Source organism: Scomber scombrus, chromosome 21 (assembly GCF_963691925.1).
Source record: "Scomber scombrus chromosome 21, fScoSco1.1, whole genome shotgun sequence".
Classification (NCBI taxonomy): Eukaryota; Metazoa; Chordata; class Actinopteri; order Scombriformes; family Scombridae; genus Scomber; species Scomber scombrus.
In genome coordinates, this window is record NC_084990.1 from 12,385,994 (window position 1) to 12,405,773 (window position 19,780).

The 19,780-nt window shown below is 40.7% G+C and overlaps 2 protein-coding genes across 5 annotated transcripts; both read left to right on the plus strand.

The window, feature by feature from the left end:
• Positions 1-2,622: 2,622 nt before the first annotated feature.
• Positions 2,623-9,250, plus strand: mazb (MYC-associated zinc finger protein b (purine-binding transcription factor)). Of its 3 annotated transcripts, none has more exons than XM_062442007.1 (7): positions 2,623-3,717; positions 3,884-4,034; positions 5,234-5,340; positions 6,250-6,497; positions 6,788-6,851; positions 7,310-7,481; positions 7,697-9,250. In XM_062442007.1, exons 1-7 carry the CDS (start codon positions 3,676-3,678, stop codon positions 8,038-8,040), a joined length of 1,128 nt encoding a protein of 375 aa, XP_062297991.1. In that variant the 5' UTR covers positions 2,623-3,675; the 3' UTR covers positions 8,041-9,250. The 3 variants fall into 3 exon arrangements, with proteins under 3 accessions (XP_062297991.1, XP_062297992.1, XP_062297993.1); XM_062442008.1 differs by having other exon boundaries at positions 2,624-3,708; XM_062442009.1 differs by lacking the exons at positions 2,623-3,717; positions 3,884-4,034; positions 5,234-5,340 and adding an exon at positions 5,355-5,664.
• Positions 9,251-12,274: 3,024 nt separating this feature from the next.
• Positions 12,275-19,307, plus strand: tlcd3bb (TLC domain containing 3Bb). 2 transcript variants are annotated; one of them, XR_009927619.1, is made up of 7 exons: positions 12,275-12,856; positions 14,073-14,275; positions 14,490-14,573; positions 15,054-15,279; positions 15,901-16,217; positions 16,963-17,072; positions 17,224-17,254. XR_009927619.1 is itself a non-coding variant. In XM_062442013.1 (7 exons), exons 2-7 carry the CDS (start codon positions 14,151-14,153, stop codon positions 17,489-17,491), a joined length of 909 nt encoding a protein of 302 aa, XP_062297997.1. In that variant the 5' UTR covers positions 12,275-12,856; positions 14,073-14,150; the 3' UTR covers positions 17,492-19,307. The 2 variants fall into 2 exon arrangements, 1 of the variants encoding a protein (XP_062297997.1); XM_062442013.1 differs by having other exon boundaries at positions 15,901-15,996; positions 17,224-19,307.
• Positions 19,308-19,780: the final 473 nt, after the last annotated feature.

The window sequence follows — 19,780 nt, forward strand, 5'->3', positions numbered from 1 at the left end:
CACATTTGAAATGTACCGTACCTGTCCAAGTTTCACTGGCATCTAAGGTCACTCGTCCCACGTTTTTGATCTTTATTGTACATATTTATGGGAATATTAAAAACAAAACGAGTCATTGGTTTTATAGAGTAACAAAGATAACGATAGTAATTTTGATATATTCAAATGAGTATTGAATTCAAGATTTAGAGCAACAACTCCGACTGCATTTTCTATAGGTGTCAATATTACCATAACTAATCCTGATGTAATTGTTGTTGTAATCATGTTCACATTTTTCTTGCGAGAAGGAAGAAAAGGGCCCACTTTTGACCGCGGGAAAGGGGGAGGGAGGGTTGGCAAGCTGTAAAAAAAAAAAGAAAAGGAAAAAAAAAGAATTGTTAATGATTTATGTATGTGTGTGTCGAGTGGTAAAGTCTAGTTATATTGCCACTTTATTTTATTTTTTAGACAACAAAATAATTGAATTTTAAAAGACACTTCTAAAACAGCAACACCCCACTGAAGAGGGAAGGGGGGGAAACAAAGAAAAAACACTGATTCATGTGAACTCTGACCTCCACCTCTGGACTCGTATTGTAGAAAAAAAAAAGAAAAAAAAACTTTGATTTTTAAAATTGGCCACTGGAATGTAAATGCTGTTTTTTTTTTTTTTCCTTTTTACTTCTTTGTTTTCAGTTCAGGAATATGTTTCCACAAAGAAAAACAAACAAACAAAAAAGAAGCGAGACGCGCACAATCCTGATAATCGTACTGCTGATGGTGTGCCACAAGCTGGAGGTGTGTGATGAAACACAAGAAGAAGAAGTAGAAGAAGAAGTAAGAGGATAGGCCTCGACTGAGCTGCTGTGATCGTGCACCCTCTTGTGCCGGCACAGCAGCAGTGACCGGAGCAGCCCGTCCTCACAGACTGAGAGACCAATCAGTGTTTCATGAGCATTGGTGCACATGTTGCTGCTGAGGCCCAAAGCTTCTGTCTCCCTTCTTGTGGGCTGTCGATTACTTGAAGGAGATCAGACTGGACTTTTTTTTCTGGTTGTTGTTGTTGTTGTTTTTATTATTTTACTAAAAAGGAAAAAAAAAAAAAGAAAAACGATAATCACCCTGCTGTTTGTATGACTCAGAAACACCAGCTCAAGCCAATTCCCTGTATAACCTACTACTTTATGCTTGGTTGGAATCTCAGTGCATGCATAAAACTCCTTATATAAACTATGACTGGTGGGTTTCGGGACGGGCCTCACCATGGCAACATGCTCGTTTTGTGTTGGGGAAATCAGTGTGGTAGTATTTGTAGACGGGTCATTGTCAGTGTCAGAGGTCAGCGAAGATCGAGGGAGTCTCAATCCCTGCATCATGCCCGGATGAAGAATGAAGAAGAAGAAGAAGAAGAAGAACAAGAAGAAGAAGAAGAAGAACAAGAACAAGAAGAAGAAGAAGAAGAAGAAGAAGCAAAACAGGCCCATCAGTGTTTTGCAGAGTTTTTTGTGGTGGTGGGTGGAAGGGTGTGGGGTGGGGTGTTGAAATCCTTATTAAATATTCAAATCAAGCAATTACAAGCTTGAGGAGGAGACGGACGAAGGGTCTTAACACATGTATTTGAAAAGAAATGGGGTGCTTTAAAAAGTAATTTAAAAAAAGATAATAAATTGATATTAACACATTAACTCGTCTTGATGTGATGTACTTTACTCAGATGTCATTTTTTATCATTTATATGATGTTTATTATCGACAGAAAAACTAGTTTGATTTCGTCATTTTGGAGCAAAAATTGACATAATGCCAAACATTTTCTTGTTTCATTCTCTCAAATCAGGCAATTTGCTGCTTTTTAAAAAATATATATTTATCATCCTAAATTTTGTTTTTGGACTATAGATTGGAAAAAATAAGACTTTTACATTTTTTGGCTTTAAGGGGCATTTTTTATTCTATTCGTTGATATTTCACAAAATGATAAATTGTAGGAATGATCTACAGATTCCCAAAGACCAAAGTGACACATTAAAATGTCTTTATTTGTCTGACAAATAGTCATAAACCCGAAAATATTCAGTTTATAATTATAGAATACTTACAAATATTCACCACGAGAAGCTGGAAACAGTACATTTTATGTATTTTTGCTGTAAAATAAGTATTTATATGATTAATTGAATATGAAAAAAGCTGCCAATTAATTTTAAGTCAATTGACTCATCAATTAATTGACATTAATTCTCACAACTTGGAGGTATTAATAGGTTAAAAACACTAGTATATATATATATATATATATATATATATATATATATATATATATATATATATATATATATATATATATATATATATATATATATTATAATGTGTTTGGGTCTGTCATAGGTTAGTTGTGGTTACAGCTAGTATTAGAGAAAATATTCAGGAATTGAATGTAAGTCTAAAAAGTGAGCTAGGTTTGTTTGAATTTACATGTTTGTTGTTTGTTTTTAAAACGGCACATATGCAATGCCAACAACTGTTCTCATCTATTTCTCATGTGCATCCTGAGCTGCTATCCGTCCTGTGTACTATATCTGACTCTGACATCATGATTAGAGGCTGACAGGGAGGATCTGTGCGCACTGCCCTTTAAGAATCGTCTGTCATTTCTCCGTTAATAGAAAGTCATTCTGGCTGTTTTATGCGGTGCAGGAGATCTGTTCCAGCTGGCCTGGAGAGAAAAGGGGGGAAAAAACACATTCACATACACACACTGCGTTTTGCATTTTTTGTCGGCCGAAACGCCCAGGAAGGAAGGGGAGAGGATAGGCTCCGCCGAGGGAGACGGAAATGAGAGGGGGGTGTCCAAAGAGGAAACCCTATCCCTTTAAGAGCAAGTGGGACATAGCGGTGCGAGAAAAGGAGAGGAGGGGGAGAAGAAAGAGGAATTAAAAAAGAAAAGGAAGAAAGAGACAGGGAGGGAGGAGGGAGAGCGGGCGATAAAAAAAGAAAGATGACATCCTCGCAGCTGAGCGGCCGAGGTGGAGCGATAGGCTGCGGCCCGGCGAGAGCGCCGCTCGCCGGGGTCAGGGCTTGAATCCAACAACGAGGCTTCGACAAACACCCGATTGGCCTATTGGGGGAAATCGGAAAAATAGATTCACAAATTAAAAACAAAGCATGACCTGCTGGGCTATCAGATACGCGTATTATAACCCATATTTGTTCTGGTGCGTAAAAACGCATTTATTTCACGTAGAATGGTGAATGTTTATTGCTAAAGTGTAATACTGTAATATGCGTTTTTTTGAGGTTTTTAAAAAAAAAAGCAGTTTGTTGTGTGATGTTGGGTTTTAGTTAGATGAGTGTTTAAGTAATTAAACTTAGAAACCAAAGTCAAAGAGAAACAGGCCATTATTGGAGCTGGCCTGCTCCACTCCTGCCTGTGTGCCGCAGCCTGCGTTAGTCAACAGCTGCGTGCATTTTAATTGACAGCATTATGCTACCTCAATGAGAAGAAAAAAAGCGTTTTTGCAGCCGACTTTGTTCGCGTTTTTTTCAAGAATATCCAGACGCCCGTCGTTTCTGCTGCAGGACAGGCGACTGTGTGCGCCTCGATCATCGGTGTTCCGATCCAAACCATGCAAAGGTTGCTCTCCTCGATCTCAATCAGCAGCTGACTTTATAATCTCCATCGTTGTGGTGCAAAATGGATGCTGCTTGGAGCAATTTTCTCTTCCAGGTAGGCTTGGTGAGCAGCCCCTTATTTTCTGCCCTCATATTAACTGCGCGCATTGTCTCACACACACAGGCCTCTCATGTGTGTCCAGTCACACCTTGTGTTACAACGTTGCACCTCAAGATAATGCTGTGACTTGTGTTTACATTTGGTGATGGCCTTCTACTTGCTTCTCCAGAATACTCCCACCCAAAACCAAGTGGAGGGGAGCCTCCAATCAGAGCTCATGCCAGTGCATACGAGTTCTCCCCAAACCCCACCCACAGAGCACATAGCACAGCCTCCTTCAACTGTGGACACTGCTGCTCTCAGTGAGGAACCCCTGCCTGGTGAGAGACACTGCACTGCACTCATCACACTCACCTGTGGAGGTGATTAAATAACACATAGCTCTAATTTAGATGATCCAGTGACCTACACTGAACTCAGTCAGGTGATACTAACCAAGTGGAAACTTGGATGTTTTGGGTCATTTGCAAATGTAACAATTGTTCAACAGCATCTCAACATCGCTGAGCAGTTACATCTTTAATAAATAAGGTGTAATTACCTTTTATTAGTCCTTAATCATGATAATGTGACCAGTTTTCTTTCGCCACAATCAGAACTCACTTTTTAAGTGATTTAAAAAACAAAGTTACATATAACATCATTAACTCAACCAAACTGGTTGATCCATGCTGCCTAGTGGAGCTATATTCAGGATAAAATCTGATTAGTCAATAAAATAATCAACAGGAAATAAATGAGCAACAATTTTAATAATCAATCAATTGATTTGAATAATTTTTAAAATAAAAATGTCAAAAGTTTTTTATTGCTTTCAGCCTCTTAGATGTGAATATTAGCTGGTTTTCTCAGCCTTTGACGACAATGAACTGAATATATTTGGGTTTGTAAGGGTTTTTCAGACAAAAGCAGCAAAATGAAGAAGACGCCCCCTTATCCTCTAGGAAATTATAATGGACATTTGTCACTTTTTACATTTTATAAACCAAAATCCATAGATGAATCATGAAAATAATCTTCAGATAAACCAATAATGAGAATAATCATTAGTTGCAGCCCTCCTTGTGTTTATGTCTGATTATTTAGCGATTCATTAGTTAGTGCTTAATCTATTAAATGTTCAAAAAAAGTTCCACATCTGCAAATTGCTTGTTTTGTCTGACTGAAAGATATTTGATTCACAGTGATACAAAGCAGGCAGAAGCAGCAACTTTTTGAGAAGCTGAACACAGTAAATCGTTGGTATTTTTGCTTGATAATTGTTAATCAGAAATGCTGAAATAATTGTATGTTGATCAACTAATCTTTCACCAAAAACAAGTTGACTGGTAGAAAGATCTCTTGACCATCTCAGACAAGTACCAATAACCGAATGACCAAATATTTAGTATGTAAACCTCTTTTTGTAATCATGTGTCATATTATAAGTTCTTATTATAAAACGATGTATTTAACATGACCTAGGTTGAGACTAAAATTTCTCTCTCTCTGTCTGTTCTCCTGCCTCGCTCTGGTCCAGTGAAGCCAGTGTCTCGGCCGGCCCGCGTGCCCCACATCTGTGCCATCTGCAACAAGCAGTTCAAGAACAACTACAACCTGCGGCGGCACCAGTCGGTCCACACTGGGGTACGCATGAAGGACAGGGCCAGAGAGCAGGCGGAGGGGGCAAAGGAGGGAGCAGCCGGCCAGGTGGCGATGGCGGTGGCGGCCCCGTCGGTGATGGCGGTGGGGGCTGGAGGGAGGGTGGAGAGGCCCACAGTTCCCCTCTCCCTGCTACACCTCTCTGCACCTCCCCCTCTCGCCCCTCCCGGCGTGCTGGCGGGGGCCCAGCAGCCTCACCTGGGTAGTCAGGATGGTGAAGGGGTAGCCATGCCAAACGTAATGGCGAGTGTTAACCCCCATGCTCCGCCTCCTGCTGCTGTCGTCATGGCCACAGGGGCGACAGTACAGGTGGGTCAGGGCCGTGTGGAGATGGCTGTCGTCAACCCCAAACCTTCAAGCATGTTGTTTCTTAAGCTGCCTGGCCACAGGGATGGTTGAGCCATCTTCTTTTACTGTTTGGGACTAAGAAGCAGTTACTGTACATCACCTGCTTCCTATTTGTGTTAAATGACTAAATGTCCATGTACAGTCGTCATCTCAGGGACCAGTTAAATTCATCCCAGTGTTTGGCGCTGGTCCCCCTGACTTAAGTTTGAGAAACACGTGCTAGAAGCCCCCCCCCACGCTCCCCTGCATGTTCTCTGTAACACAAGCACTGCAAGAGCAGTTAAAAACTTTAGTGCAAAGTAGTTCATCTAACATGCAAAAAAAACTATTAGAGATATTTGGCAACAAGGGACGAAATGCAACTTTGTGGTACAAATCACGTATTTAATTGGTAAAAATGTTTGTGTGGTTATGGCATGTTTTCAACAAAAGATTCTGAGATAGTCGTCGATGAGTGTCGTCCCTCTGTGTGTGTGATCCCGTGTTGAAACTAATTCCCGTCTAAACTCTGTAGTGTGTTTTATCCGCTCGTCTGTTTTTCCTCAGCGGCCCGCGAACCCCAACCCAAACCCGGTGAGGAAGAACCACGCCTGCGAGACGTGCGGGAAGGCCTTCCGCGATGTCTACCATCTCAACCGCCACCGCCTATCCCACTCAGACGAGAAGCCGTTCTCCTGTCCCATCTGCCAGCAGCGCTTCAAGAGGAAGGACCGCATGAGCCACCACGTGCGATCCCACCAGGGCGGTGTGGAGAAACCCTACGTCTGCCCCCACTGTGGCAAGGCTTTCTCAAGGTGATGCTACGGAAAGGTTTAACCCTTTATTACTGTCATAACATAAGTGCTGCCACGTTCCCAACAATCAGACAGCGGCTTTTAATGAACAGTTGACATCGTTTTGTGTGTGAAAGCTTAAAGCATTGCCTGGTCTCAAGTCAAGTCACAATGAGGCTTTTTACAATCTGTACAGCAATACAACATCCTCTATCCTTAGACCCTCGATTCACACAAGGAAAAACTCTCTAAAATCTATGCATTTATGCTGTACTTATTTTCTAATATGTTTATTCTCTTTCTTTCCCAAGACCTGACCATCTCAACAGTCACGTCAGACAGGTGCACTCCTCGGAGCGACCCTTTAAATGCCCGGTACCTCATGTTTACTCTGTGTAATATCTTCACTTAGCAGCTCCGCACAGCTTCTGTTTTCAGTCCATTCATGTTAACAATGACCATGTTTACATGCACACAGTGTTCCCGATGACTCAAGGTTACCATCTTATACATTACGGTACTCATATCTGTATATTCACCTGCTTCAGGCAAATATCTGTTCACATGAATAAATGAACAGCAAGGATATTACCATAGAAACTGATATGGATAATAAAGTACATGGAGGCATCTTGTTCTTATTATGTTGACATGATTTAACAAAGCCTGATATTTGTCATATTGTAGCCATTACAAGATAAATATGACATTTATCTAATACAATTTTTAGCTTTTCAAACTGTAAAAGTTAAAGAACACATACAGTACACGTGCAGAGGATTTTTGTTTTATACATTTCTCCATAATCACACATTGATTCCCTCTTCTTTCAGACCTGTGAGTCCAGCTTTGCTACGAAGGATCGTTTGCGTGCGCACATGATTCGCCATGAGGAAAAGGTCCCGTGTCACATCTGTGGCAAGCTCCTGTCAGCTGCTTACATCACAGATCACATGAGGGTGCACAACCAGTCGCAACACCATGCCTGCCACCTCTGTAACCGCAGTGAGTACTGATGCTTTGCTTTACTAGTTTACATTGAATGCATATACAGCATATGATGAACTCAGAACGCATTGTGATCAGAATGTGATATCATATTAGTTTGAATCTTGCATTGTTTTAGGGCTGAATGAACATATGTTATGAAATCTCTCGCTCAAATAACTCAAGTGTCATTTGCACTCTTTTTTTCTTCCTGCCCTCCTTTCATCCATCAGGTTTCACCACACTGACGTACCTCCGTGTCCACGCCCAGAAGCACCACGGCCAGGAGTGGAAGGACAGCCCGGGAGGTTTTGGCGGCACAGCCTCCGGTGGCATACTCGTCTGCCACTTATGCGGCGTCCACTGCAAGACACCTACCCAGCTCCAGGGGCACATGGGCACCCACACCAACAGTCAGGGTGCCCCGAACCCCGTCACCTCTAACGTGGGTGCCAGCAGCTCTGTCTCCCTTAGCAACATGGTGACAGCGCCCACTGTCTACGTCGCCGGTAATACGGTGGTGGACCTACTTGTCACAGACTGCTCTAGCATCGCAGCGCCACAGTCCCACAGTTAGCATAAGAGAGCTCAGCAATAATAACCTCAGTCCCTTAACAGAGGGCAAGGTTAGAGAAGGTTGAAGGTACGTGTAGATGCTGCTCTGGTTTCAGTTTTCAGTTATGTTAGGATTGGTGGTGGTGGTGGTTGGGGGGGAGGGGGGGGGGGTTAACACCAGTCAGCACTCAAGGGCAGTTATCACCTCAGAGCTACAGAGCTGGAGCATTAGAGAAGAAAAAAAAGGAGAAAAAGGAAGTGCAATGACTTGATGCTTGGTGACATTCAAGTCATGGAAAGAGGGGCTACTGTGGCTGCAGCAGGTTCATTTGACGCTAGCGACAAATGGATGTGTCGTCTCAATATTCCTGAACGCTCTTGCGCATTTAAGACTCTAATGAAACTGTGGTATTGTGAGCATCTACTGTATTACTCTCCCCTCTCTGCCCTATCTCTCTACCCCTCCCCTTTTCCCTGGCATTGGCTGCTCTCTGCAAGTGCACCAAGTACTGTATATCTCACACCAGCTCTGATCTTACCTCCATTTTGCAGCTCACTTACTAAGAATCCTAATGGCTTGCGTTAAGAAGTAGTAAGGTTGAGAATAACTCTCTTAGAAAACCTAACAAAGGGGGTATAAAAACTAAAATACATTAGAAGGGACGTTGTGTGTTTGGGTGTGCGCAAGTCAGGGCTTCTTTAGCATGTTAGCTTGTTTGTTCACAAAGGTAAAATCAACATTTGATTTTGCAAGGCTGTAATGCTAGATTATTACGTTTTTAGAGGGCTGTTTCTAGATCAGGATGGACGTATGGAGTTGTGGGATGTACTTGTTCATTTATTTCCTAAAAGGTACAGAGATAAGATAAGGATAGAGTTGTGTTCAGGAGTGTCAAGCACCTTAAAAATGTTTGATTCAGTGAGGATCAAAATGGAAATCAAAATGGGTTTGAAATTTCTTGGATTTTCTTGCTCTGGGTCTGGCCATTTAAAAAAAAACACACACAAAAAAAACAACATACAGATAACAGCTAATCAACACTTCAGCTTCTGACATGGCGATTCTTGCACCTGAAAAACTACCTTTTGCATGAAAACAAGCTAGCTCAGTCATGCTTATTGTTAGGGAGCTGTCACGTCAAAAGAAACTTTAAGCGGTTCCACTTAAGTTAGTTGGCTGTAAACGATAATATTTATAAAAGTGTTGATTTTATTCAAAGAAAAAAAAAGAATTTAACATTGTTGGCCATTCATTTGATTGTAACTGTCATTGCCATAGTCCTTTTTTGTTTTTCTCTACGTACCAGTCCAATGAGTGAGACTTATGCATTAGATTTAGTCATTTAACAATCTGTATAGCACATAAAATGTTCTGAACGCAAGTCATTATCGTTCTACATTTATCACGTGAAGAATGGTCACTTGTCCGTTGGATATTTTTGGTTGCTTTGAGTTATATTGTGAGTGACGTGGTGTCGAAAGGGCTTATCATGTCATAAGTCGGGCTAATAAGTACAATAAGAGATTGACTGCACCACTTAGTATGCTGTAAAACAAATCTGTACTGGAGTGCTTTTTCGGTTTTGTGTTAATATGTTACCTTGAAATCTGTAGAGTTGTTTCTTTCTTCCTTTTGTTTTTCTTTTTTTTCCGTTGGAAATGTGTTCTTCCTGTTGAGAAAAAGTAGTGATTATTAAAAGTTAATTTTAAGTTTCCTCCATTACACTAAGAAAAAAATAATACCTCTCTACTCTAGGATTCTGTACAGCTCTTGTGATACATCTTAATGCCTTATCGTACTCAACTGCATTTTAATTCTTTTATGATGAAATATTTCAAATCTTAGTCATGGATTCATTAACAATATTAATGGGATGTATTTATATTTATATTTTTATATTTCTCAACAGTATGCATGTCCAAAAGGTTGTTAAAGCAACAAAAAAAAAAAAAAAAAATCAATGATGCTTACTACAGTCATAAATATTATGTTATTTTGTAGATGAAGTAGAGATCATGTTATTATTTTGTAATTTGGACAATTTAAAGTAAAATGGGTAAACAGGAATTGTGTCATGTGCTGATTTGTTCACTTACATTTGCCCCTTAGCTTCATTATTGACACGTCCACAGCTCCAGGTGATTGGTATGGACACCGACAGTTGTTTGTTCAGGATGTAATGTTGCCCGGCCAGATGTTTGACCTGCATGTAGTGATTCGGTTATACATGTCATTTTTGTCTCAAGTGCCCTCTGGACTGGACAAAAGATGAAAACCAAATCAATCCTTAAACACATAATGCAACTTCACATCAAGAAAAATTCAGACACAGCTGAAAGAGAAGTAACTAGAAAGTTTTCTAACAATTAAACAAGGTTTAAGGTTTTAATGTCAGCCTGAGAAAAAAATCAGATCCTGCAGTCAACACTTTTGATAAATGTATTCAATAGCTGGTAAATTAATTGAATACTTATGTTTCCGTCAAGAAATGCCTGAAATTTTATTTAAATCCAATGAAATATTCAGTAATTTTACCATGTATTAACAGTGTGCAGGATCAGCTTTTTCTTATGTTGACTCATTACCTATTCCGCTTAAAGCAACCGTCTGCATATAGGTGTTCAAAGATCACTTCTCCTTTATGTTTCCGAGTGTTTAACAATCATACAAGGAAAAACTAATTCTCTCTAACAACAGTAGCCTAAATACTGAAATAGAGTAGAAACACATGATAAGTGTTAGGTAACGAGCACAACTCTTACTGTCTTTCCTTGACAGATGAATTATCTTGTTCTCATTATATAAGACATTTAAACATAAAAGGTTCAGCCATATTTTCTACAGATTATTGAAAGTAATGTTTGGAAATACTAAATAGGGAACACAAGTCATGGGGTGGACTAAACCCCAGCAGGGCAGATTGTTCCTTTTACATCGACACTCCATCTTTTAGGGACAAAATGTTCTTTTCAGTTGTGGTAAACATCTTTCATAAGTCTTGTAATTTATTGCAAATGTGTCATTCATTCGATCTTACAGTCCAAAGACAAGGCTGCTCCTTTTTTCACCCCCTGAGCTGCATGTCTGGTGACCAAAACTGGAAAATTGTACTTAATTAATTTGTCTTACTGAAATGTAGTTTGACTTCTATACTGCACTCACTGAATTTTAAATGACGTCATTAAAAGTTAATAATTTTTTTAGGAAGTTAATCAACATTGCTGAGCAGTCATAAATGGACCAATGTCGAAACCTTGGCTTTGTTTCAATATATCTTTTTTATTAGTGCTACATCTCTTCAATATATAACTTAAAAGGGTATATCTCACACTATGAAGCTCACTCACTTACTCAAGTTTATGTAGGCCTACTTCTTTTTCTACTTTTGCTTTTTCAAAAAAAAATCTTTTGCATGCACTCATTTATGTTCTTACTACTTCCCTGCGCAAGGTTTGAATAAACTACTAAATATGAACATATATGCTCCACAAAAGGAGATCCATGTTCTATTTTTAAGATGCAAAATAATTAAACCATTTTCACAAACTAACTAGCTCAGGCACTGAAATGTGCAATACATTTCATTCGTTACTGAATATTTGAACAGGCTGTATATACTGAACATAACCAGCTACTATATGTATATAAAGTAACGTCTTTTTTAAACCATTTAATATTTATCTCAGCACTCTTTACATCCCGTTTATAGTTGATGTAAATGGTTACACCTGTAGTCATTCCTTGTGTATATTTCTGCTGATTTTATTTTGTGTTAGTACATTGAGAGCCACTAAACTGGAGTCAAATCCCTTTTATGTGTAAACATAGGCTACTTGACCAATAAAGATGATTCTGATTCTGAAAACAGGAAAGTTACAGTGCAAACAGTTACTCCTGTCATGTCTTAAGCTTCAAAGGACAAAACTGGGTAATCACTGCAAAGCATGGTCAGTGTTGCATTGATTGGTCTGTAATTTGAAATCCGCCGATCATGTCAAGATTTGCAAGACAGCAATATATCCGCACCATGATCCCACTAGTATCTCTGATAAGGGCTGATAATTGGTCACTATATGTGCAAATGTTGCTCCATTCAAAGGTCAAATGAGCAATCTATCAAAGATAACCACCCTTTTAAGTCTTCACAAGCACAAATACATGAATGATTAGGCAACTATCTAGCTGTGTTTAGTTCTTGAAACAGCAATCATTTTCTAATAAAATACATATATGCGATATCCATTTGCTTGCATGAGTGAATATTGCAAAGTATGAATGCAGCTGGAATAGATGGCCTCCATTCAACGTTTCCCTGCATGGAAAATAAGCAGGAAAAAAATCCAATTTACAAAATGCAGTGCAGTGACTGGTGCAAATTTCTCGTCATGACACTAGCTGCTGCCTGGACCTGTAGGAAGTAGCTGGCGCAGCAGTGCACAGTGTTGAGTCAATGTTGCATCTGCGAGGCTGAAGCATCTCTGCTGTAGCGAGACAGATGCGATGACATAGCAGCTGGCCGGCTCCTGCTAACACTACCTTCACTCCCCGGATCAGTTATTGTCTTGTCGTCGGCTTACCGCGTTTATAGTTATACGGCTGCTTATAAGCTGGGTACATCGCAATTTAGTCACAAATGCTTTTTTTGAGCTGCCCTCACACAGATTTCGATCTAAGTTTCTGCAAGCTAGCGTTAGCTCGCTGCTGCTCCCCTCCAGACATTGAAGTGGCCCCATAAACATGCGGATCATCGAGGCGGAGACCCCCGGGACACCTCTCTACGCTTCCTGCAGGACACCAGCTTCAACCAGCCGCTGACTGGACTTCGCAAAGTCTCTGTGTAAATGTTATTTTCAGATTATTATTTTTGCCCTTCGTTTTGTTCTACTAAACATTGTGTAAACTCTACAAATGTGTTAGCCCGGTGAGTTAGCAACGGGTGTCGGGTTTAGTTGCTAACTGTGCTACAAACAAATAACAAGCTGCCAAAACAGGCGAACGACATCGTAACGTTGTCGTGAATGATTGGCAAAACACGGACAATGGGACTTTGAGTAATGAGCTGTGGTATATTGTGTGTCATTGCTGTGCTAGCTGTCTTTATTTCACTGTGGTCCAGACGACACGGCTGCTAACTAAAAGCTAACCCGGCGGTGACTCCCAGAGATAAGCTAGCATCTCTAGCGTCATTGTTAAGGGCGCAGACAGCTGCTCATGCTCACTAAGGCGAGGGGTTATATTTAATGTTAGCAGTCTTGTCTCTGTTCACTTAAAGGCTTCCTGTGTGTGTTTTTTGAACCTGTTAACAAGGTGACTACCTGGTTACCTGCAAGCAACCTACTGTCACTGTTGGCTCAACTAGTTAGCTCTAAATTAGCGTGAATTTGACATTACGGATTTAACGTTTGCACAAACTTTAGCCCGCGTTAATGGTTGACAGTTGTAGTCAGTGTAGTCTGTATGTTAACCATGTCTATTTGGTGCCTGCCAAAGCGTTTACCACTAGCAGGTAACATCAGCCTACCGGTGTCGCCAGGAGCTATGAGCCGCCAACAGCAAACCTCTCTTATATTGATATTAGCAGGATTTTTTTTTTTTTAAATAGCGCAATGCGTATTTTTTCCTAATGGACTTCAACTTTTTAATGAGTCAGCTAGTCTAGTGTAAGCAAACTGCAAAACCGCATGTAGCTACCACATGGTTGCCCCCAGGAATAAATGGGAACGTGAATAAGGCTTACAGCATGCTGCACAAAGGGGCCTCCTATCTGATATTCTGCACCCTGTATTCAGCATTTATGTGGTCTCCCTCTGCCTTTGATCCCATACACTGTCCTCTTTCACCTTTTTTCCCCACATTGTGTGTGGACTGTTTGATACCCCCCTCCCTCCATCTTTATTGTGATCGTTGCAAGCCTTTAAACAGGCCACATATGTTGGACTTTGACGGTGTTATCTTTAGCAAATGCAGCTAAATACATAAACATAGGAGTTGCTACAGATGGGATCAATATTAACTGTTTATTCACTGTTTTGATTTGTGTGTGTGTTTTTCAGAGAGGGGAAAGAGCGACAAATCTCAAGGACCAGATTGCCCGCTGAACTTTTTGCCTCTCAGACACATTGCAAGGGACCATGCTGACCATCCTAGCTGCTGGGTCTGTGTTCTTTCCAGGCCTTTTTCTTCTGTCCAAACAATGCCTCAAGTCCATCCCAGCACTGAGGTGGAGCGAAGGAGATGCAGTCATCGTATCTGCCAGGTCGGGCCTTATTAAACTTGGTTTTTGGTTTCTGTTTGGTCTGTCATGTGAACACCTTTTGGATACAAAGATATTGTGCGCCCTCCAGAAAATTCTAGTACTTTTAATGGTGCTACTGTCTTACTGTGTGTTACCTATACAGTCGAAAGCCTTTCATCACATTAGCTTATGAGACTGCGTCAGCCTCTGTTTACTTTCCACTCTCTGTTCCCAGGTTGGTGTCGTCAGTTCAGGCAGTCATGGCTTCTTCAGCTGGCTACATTATTGCTTCTTCCTGCGATGACATCCTCGAGGACCAGTGAGTCAAGAAATACTCATCAGAATATTTTTTATCTCGTGTGATTAGCCAATACTGTCTTGATGTTACAGACATCTTAACACAGTGTACTGGATATTTTAACCCCAACTAATTAAATGTAAACCAGAAATTAAGCTTCCACTCACTGCCTTGATACTTCGACACAAATGTCAGGTGCTGTGCAAGTGTGTATGAACAGCTTTTATTAAAGCTGTTCCTGTAGGGTTTTCTTTTTATAAAACGCTGCAAGCATTTATTAATCTTTTTAAATAGCTCTAAATTCAGGTGAGATTGTTTCCATTGAGATATTTCTACAAAAGGGGAGAAATGCTGTTCTTTTCTTTACTTTTGATAGTCACTACACTGGCTATTATAGATTTATCATATTTAGTTTTCTCAACAGAAAAAAACATATCAAAAAGTTTGTTTGTGGTCATCCTTTCTGTATTTAATAACCAGCTTCTCTTCCTCTGCACACAGGCACTGGCTGACCAGCTCTTACATCATGTTTGCCGTTCCCTACTTTGTGTATGACATCTACGCCATGTTCATGTGCTACTGGTACAAGCTACGGGTCAAAGGGCACGAGGAGGCCTCGGCAGCACCCAAGCACATGGGCACAGCGCTGATCAGCTACTTGCGCCGCGAGTTCCTCATGGTGCTGCACCACGTTGTCATGGTCACCGTCTGCTTCCCTGTTTCTGTGGTAACTGTCACACATTGCTCTTTTTGTTGAGCTAAGATTGGACTCAGATTAGGGCAAAACACTGCTTTATGTAATAGTCACTGTTATATTTTTGTTGTGTTTAAAGGGACAATGTGTTCATGAGGGAGTTGTACCAGTTTTTTCCCCTTTTTTCTCATGATGAGACAAACTAAATAATCATATTTATATCTCAATGTGCAGCATGAAGGTATATTAAGCTATGCAATTAACCTTGCCTGAAAGCCTCTTTTTAGAAGCAAGGAAATTAACTTTATTTTAAACTGAGAGTGAAACTTCATACACTGTGTGTGAAGTTTAGTGTACATGTTTTGCAAGTATACGCAAAGTCTTAAAAAGTATAGTTGGGATTATTATTTCCAAAATAACTGTATAGCTATTTATCTGCGGTGTCAGTGCATTATAGCTGTATGTGCATGGAAAGTTGGAAACAGCAAGTGGATCAGAAAGCCTGATATAACTTCCACATCAAACCAAAAGTTTGTCTGACTCTGAGCAGGAATTTAGCTTTTGAAATCCTTTATTTGTTGACTCCAGCTAGATTTACAGTGCAGTAATTGTTTTCTAGACAAATAATCAACCTGTTTTTTTTTCTCTCTGCAGTTTTGGCGACAAGGAAAGGGAGATTATTTCCAGGGTATAATGTTCATGGCTGAGCTCAGCACTCCATCTGTCTGCTTAGGAAAAATACTCATCCAGGTGAGAACCTCTATTCACCCTCAAAGAAGATTTGTGTGCGTTGTTGCATGTGCACGTGTCACACTAAAGTTCTTCTGCGCTCTTCACTTCCTTTTTTTCTCCCCCCACTTTTCATTCCATGGAGAATACATTTCCGGTCATTCCCAGCACGCAGCTTGTTCTCGCACATCGGCTCCCGTCGACTGTGTCTTAACATGAACAGAAGCATCAGTCGTTAATTGGTAACCGTTTGCTTGAATACACATTGTAGGAGCTGCATCCCCCCACGCCTACAACCATATTTGTTTTAGGTCTGTGTGAATGTGCACATAACGCATTCCCTCCATTGCTTTCTGCCTGTCCCCCCATCTGAGGCTCCCACAGCTGTTAGCCTCTGAATATAGACCCTAGTATTTAGACTGGATGTTCAGCAGATACAATATCAGCTTGTCCCTCCACCCTCTATCACTCAGCACCCCTGCCCCTCCCGTCCCTGACAACAGTGCATGTGGTAAACATCAGCGGGCTAAAAGCTGTGGCCCTCTTTTACCTATAGAATAAAAACAACTGAGTTATATGATATGAAACAAGTGAATGGGTAAGAGGCAAACCCTTTCAGGGAAACGCTTGTAAGCTCCTCCTCAGTGTTATCTCACTAAAGCAGGTTGACAGTTCAGATAAAGGTTCATACAGCCTGTAAGAAAATGAGACACACACACTCTGTCCCACTGCCTCCTGTAGAAATCAAGCAGTGTCCAACCAGCAGCATGGCTCTCCATCGCCACTTGTTCAGTTCATGCAGATAGTAATAATAAATATAACAGTATTAACGGTATAACAATGGCAAACAAGATTAACCCCGTCAGCTTTCACCCAACTGTACTGCTTGCTTTTCTTCTCCCCTCTCTTTCTTTCTCTCTCTCTCTCTCTCTCTCTCTCTCTCTCTCTCTCGACCTCTCCCTCTGTTTTTTTTCTCCCCGCTCACAGTACAAACAGCAACACACTCTCCTGCACAAAGTGAATGGGGCTCTTATGCTGATCACTTTTTTCATCTGTCGAGTCCTCCTCTTCCCTTACCTCTACTACGCCTATGGAAGGTATGTCTTTCTTTTCCCATCTCTGTTTTTCTCATGTTCTGAAGTCTTGCTGAGCTTGGGCCGGTAACTTGTGCTGCCACGTGATGAAATAAGGTCCTGAACTTGTGTTTACAATGCTACAATCTTTTATGTCTGCTTCGTTTCGATCCAGGTACGCGTCCATTCCGTTCCACATGGTTCCCCTGTCGGTGCCCTGGCAATGTAACCTCGGAGCCGCTCTGCTCATGGCTCCCCAACTCTATTGGTTCTCCCTAATTTGCAGGGGTGCCCTACGACTATTCACAGGCTCCTCCCGATCTCAGAGGCCATGCACGCCCTCATCGGCCGCCAAGGAGCGTCAGACGGATGACAACGCGCTGCCCCAGCCCTCCAACGGCTACAGCACGCGCTCCACAGAGCCCGAGCTGGCCACTCACTGAGAGGAGTGGTGGGGAAGGGTGGGGAGGGAAGGAAGGCGAATGTACCAATGAGTATGTAAACGGAAAGGAAAGTTATGAGGGAAAAGTGGAACTCGTAGCGAAATGAAGAAAGCTACAAACGATGGCCTCAAATAGCGCTTAAGTCTTTGGGGCCAGCAGTCAAACTCTTCACAGCTAAAAACGATTTGCTTGCTGGCCTTCAAGCACTTTAGCTTCTCAGTTTGTAGGACACAAGACGAGTGTTAGAGCACTCAGTATTTAAAGATGTCATCGGGCACTGTGACAGATAGAAACATGCACTGACCTGAGAGGAATTTGCCTGGATGTATAGCAAGCATAGGTGGCCATTTCCCTCATGTAGATCAAATGATGTCCTCTCTGCCTCGTGATTATAGGAAGAGCAGGATAATAGGAATGTATTATATTGTATGTTAGTACATTTGCTGTAGATGAAAGGCCTAATTCAGTTTAGTAATGACGAAGCCTTCAAAAAAGAAAAAAATCCCGGCTAAGCAGTATTTTGACTTGTTAGTGTTTATTATCTGTATCCTCTATGTAGTCACTGTCACTCTAACAAAATGTAACCAACCTGCAGACTGACTCATCTTTTAGAAGGGAGATAATCTCATTAGACTGTATTCTGCTGCCTTATCCCTTTTCCCCATTCTTTGCAGTTTCTTTCAGCTTTTATTTTTTATCCTGTGAGGAGAATGAAAAGGCTTTCCTCAGACAGCAAAATGTGACGGGTGTACATAGCCGATGTAAAATTGTCCTTATTTCCATGTCAGTATTAGGTCAGTGTTGATTTTTGTTCTTTTTTCCTCATTTCTGCAACTAATGTTTCTACAAACGTTTTGAACAATGACATTTCAGCATTAACACAAAACATTTCACCGTTTTCCAGCTAAGTGTATGCAAACTCCCCCACCCCACACCCCCTTAAACGTTACGGCAGTGCTCCTCATTTCAGTGTAGATATGACTTCATTCCATTTACTGGTATCACAGTGTTTTTTGCATACAAGGAAGTGATGCACCGTAGCGGTCACTTTTAAAACTGAATTTACATGTGTTTTGTTTTTTAGTTTGGTGCAGATTTAAATCTCAAAATATCCATTTGATTGGCTGGTATATTTCACTGAAGGATCTATGAGGCTTGAGTATTTTTTGTTTTTTAACATCGTTAGGGGATTTGCAATGTTTGAAGGGAAACAAAAGACAGTATTGTAGGGAAGCATTCCCCTGTGATTGACATGCAGCACATTTTTCCATGGCAAATTAGTTTCATTTGTCTCATTAATTGTTTTTAACCATAACTTGAGTCTATTGGTTAAGTATTTTACATTGTATGAATTGTTCATTGAGCCATTAATTTAAGCCGCTGGTTCTATGAACCTTCAGTGAACAAACTGGCTTGTTTTTATCATTTTATGTTTGTTTTGAAAGCAGCTACACTGTCCTGGAAATGGGTCAAGGTAAAAAAACAAATAAAACAAAAGCTCAGAAACCATCCAGTCAGGGCAGCGAGTGTCAAAAACATCTGGACAACTGTGGGCATGTTGAACACAATATCCATTTCCCTGCTCCGTGAACTCATAAGGTACTGCTTCTTGACAATACAAAAAACATTTCAACCGATGTACTGTATATTCCACAAAAATGCTCGTTATTTATTTGTAAGTATTTATTTATTTATTTATTTGGTTTGTGGTTTTGAATGCATATTTATGCATACATATTATACTCTATGCTTCTGAGCCTCATGTGAAGGCTGTATTGTTACTCAAACTTAGCTAAAATATACTTCTCTGTCCTGAGCCTGTCTTGAGTGTGTGTGTGTGCGTGTGTTTTTTTTTTTTTTTTTTGTCTTAAGTTTCATAAATGTTGGAAATTATGTTTCATTAAAAATGCCTCTTATCCATCCGAAACTCAATTCAAATTGAGCCACTAGAGGGAGCTGGAGTTAATGATTATAAATGTTGAATCTTACATTTCAGGCATTGGGGAGAGGACTTGTCTCTGCTCCTGTAGTGCATTAGCTGCAAATTGAAAAGGCTTTTAACTGGAATTCTTATTAAGGAAGTTTAACATATTGTTAAAAAAAGAAAATGGACAAAAGTTGGCCCAAGGAACACCATTCCTGCCCACTTGGGGTTGCAAAAAAATTATTCTACATATATGAGACGATATAAAGTTGTCTACTATCAAGATTGTACCGTACCATTCATAGTGCAGTTAATCCTTTAATATCCCTAGCTATATTAGGCCATTGTTGGCAAAACTACATACA